Genomic DNA, 3226 nt, shown 5'->3' on the forward strand with positions numbered 1-3226 from the left:
TTAAGCCAAAACGCTAGGTGCAAGGCTCTTCAACTATTTAATTTCTTTACTAAAAATGAAATACAGTGATTTACACTACTTAGGAGTGTAAAAACTTTCATTTTTTTAAAACATGAGTGTGCTGAGAGATTTTTAAGTCTGGGCCCATGACAGTTCACTGCTGAAAATCCAAGTCTAAAACTTTTTAAATTAAATTACCCAGGATGAAGTAGGAAACACAAGTCCTTCCCTTGTGCCTTTACTTGCTTGTTCTAGCTTGTTCCTGAAAATTGTAGGCAAAAAAGACCCCACAAAAATCAAAGGGGCAACAGGGTATATCCGTGAAAGGCAACTGTAGCTCTGAAATCACTTGAATTAGACAGACATCAGTGAGCCACTTTTGAGCCAAACTGTTAGTGAAAAACCTTTTCCAAAAAAAGAGATAGTTTTCCTCAAGGAAGTTCAGCAGCAGGATATTATGGTTCATGTAGCTGGTTGGTATAAAGCAGATAAAATAGGAAATTCACAGAGTGAGCAATTTTCCGGTTACTCAGTGACTAAGCAGGATGAAGAATCAGTTTTAATAAACTCTGAGTCTTAGAAAGAAATGAAAAATGCTTTATTTATTATATTAGGTCAAGTTGTTTACTGTCAGAGGTCCTATCAGCTGCTTAGCAGAAGAAACTGCTTCAACCTCAGTAGTCACGTACTGAGGCTATGGCAGTCCTAGAAGTATTACTGCACCTCAGCTGATGCCACACCACAGGGACACCCAGACACACTCTTCAGACTTGTGTGTACCATAAAACTAAAGGCATCTCCCCAAACCAAGTTATCCAATCCAGCATTAAACATAGAATATGTCACTGTCAGTGAAGTCTGAATGTAAGAATACAGAGAAAAACACAATTACAAAACAGAATACAGATTAAAAATAATACATGAAAAATTTGAATTTTGATACTTAACCTTCGTAAATTAACAGATATACTAGGGCTTTTCCTAATGTGTAGCTAAGTAGTGCACACTTTCCCTAACAGTATCTTAAAGTTCTTTACTTCATGCATTCACAGGTAACAGAGCTCTCACATAACTTGCCTTTTTCTCTCAAGTATATATGTAAGGAAGGACTCAGTTTATGTTACAAATGAACTGTGCTACTTCCTCTGAAACCTAAATAATTATGGAAATATTATATGGAAAGTTATAGGTTCTCTAAGGCAGGCCAATAGTACCTAAAGTAGGGATTGCTTAAATTTATCATTATGTGCACACAGGATAACAATGAAGTGATTAGAAAATTTTCTTATGTTCATGAAAAACATTTTTTGTGCTCCTAAAAATTGCACTGTCAAATGAAGCTGAACTCAAGAAACAAACATGTTCTTCACCATAAAAGTGGCCAAACAAGTAAGAATTATCAGTCCCATTCTTCCTACTGTCACTGAGTGTGTATAAACCACCTTCTTACCTGCTCAGATAACTCTGGCCCATGGGTATGAGCCTGTACCAGAGCATCATTAACAAGCGAATGAAAGTTGAGAAGCACGTGCTCAACGTCGTGTGTTCCACTCATGGCGCTTGAGAGCTCCTCCAGGGACTGAATATATCCCCGCCAATGAAGATCAATTTCTGCTGTGTTGGCTAAGCAGCCCCGGATGATGTTGAGGCAGTAGCCCATGCAGGGCTTACTCATCATCAGTCCCTGGCAGTGGGGGCAGTACTGCATTCTCAGTAAAGCTCTGCTGCAGTCTTTGGAGAAATGCAGGTGATCCGTTGTATTGATCACTTCAATCCCCAAATTCAGAGCCTGCAAGAAAGTCCGGCTGGATAAGAGGGATCTTCCCATTTGACTTATGGCCTTTTTGGGAACACTGCCAAAGGGCCTGATGTCTCTTCTCGCCGTTCGTAGACACTCTGCATATTCCAGTGAAATGTCAGTCAGACCAGGGTTAATCACGTGGCTGTAGACTACTGGAAACAGGGTGTCAAAAAATCGATTCACAAATTCCTCTGTGCTAATGTCTGTGCCAAATACGAAGAGTCCAACATCAGTGAAAAACTCCTGAACACGCACAGTAGCCTCAGCAGCCATGTTTCTATATGCAGTGCAGAAAAGTGTGCTTGTGTAATTCTCAGCCAGTCTGATAAGCATTTCAAAGGTTTCTGTAATTAATAAATCAATCAATCAGTCAATTATTATTTTTAAGGTTTAAAAAAATAAGAAATTAGAGTAATAAGAACTTAAAACAGTTACATTACGACAACTTACATTTATCCCAAATGAATTTTTGCATTAGAATTTTTCAAGAGACAAACTTCTCACAAATTATGACAATTGTCTTTTGTATACAGGGAAACACTTTACAAATAATGTTATAACACAATTAATAATCCATATGTTTTCCTTGCAGGTTATATTAAACACAGCCTAAAAGAAAGACATCTCCTAGGATGCAGCAGTCCAGAAAAGCAAAGATGAAAATTTAAATCAAATTGAATCTTGGTTTAGATGGTTTTAAATAATGAAGTGTGAAGAATATTATAGGTTTATATGAAAATAGCTATTTTTGTAACTGTAAATTCAGTCCTTTACACAAATTTTGCCAATACTTTAGATGAAAATTGTTAGGTAATATTAGCAAAATAATGATGTTTCAATAATATCAATAGAAGTACATTAATAAGGTTTTTATGACGCTTTTTTTTTATTACTACTTTTCCTAGATGAAAACCATAAAGTATGTGATCTAAAATGTCTCTCTCCCTGGCTGCAGTATCCTATTACCAAGAGCACAAATAGTAGTTGAAAGAATAAACCGTGCTGCAGATGGATAATCAATAGATTTTACAATATGGTATAAACAATAACAAATCTTCAATATTCAGCTAGATTGCTAGTGCCTCAGCAACCCCCGGGTGAATGAGTACAATAATCAACTGTATCATTGATTTGCTATTTGTGCTTTTCTAAACAGGACATTTTGATACTGGCCACTTGTGTTTACAATGCTGCGTCATGCTGTTTAACTGTCATTTTTGGATTTGTTTAAAAATTTGTTAATCAGGTTTATTTTACTGTCACATTTTCTACTTTATAACCACCAAGGCTATTGCAGAGATTTGTTTTGCTCTCAGACAGTCTGACAGACAGCAAAGCAGACCTACGTTTACTTTCAATACTGAACAGCACCTATGAATACCTTACGATGGCAATCTATGTCATTTATAACACATGTAGATCCTC

General features: G+C 36.6%; 1 protein-coding gene across 1 annotated transcript; it reads right to left on the reverse strand.

Moving 5' to 3' along the window:
* Positions 1–687: 687 nt before the first annotated feature.
* LOC114073278 (glypican-5-like) lies at positions 688–2145 on the reverse strand (the record flags this gene model as incomplete). Its single annotated transcript, XM_027911062.1, has 2 exons — positions 688–858; positions 1451–2145. Coding segments are annotated over 2 exons (839 nt in total), but the record flags the coding sequence as incomplete, so codon positions are not given.
* Between the last annotated feature and the right edge of the window lie 1081 nt (positions 2146–3226).

Source organism: Empidonax traillii, unplaced genomic scaffold, assembly GCF_003031625.1.
Source record: "Empidonax traillii isolate 1590-97213 ecotype Southwest subspecies unplaced genomic scaffold, ASM303162v1 scaffold5908:size6873, whole genome shotgun sequence".
Classification (NCBI taxonomy): Eukaryota; Metazoa; Chordata; class Aves; order Passeriformes; family Tyrannidae; genus Empidonax; species Empidonax traillii.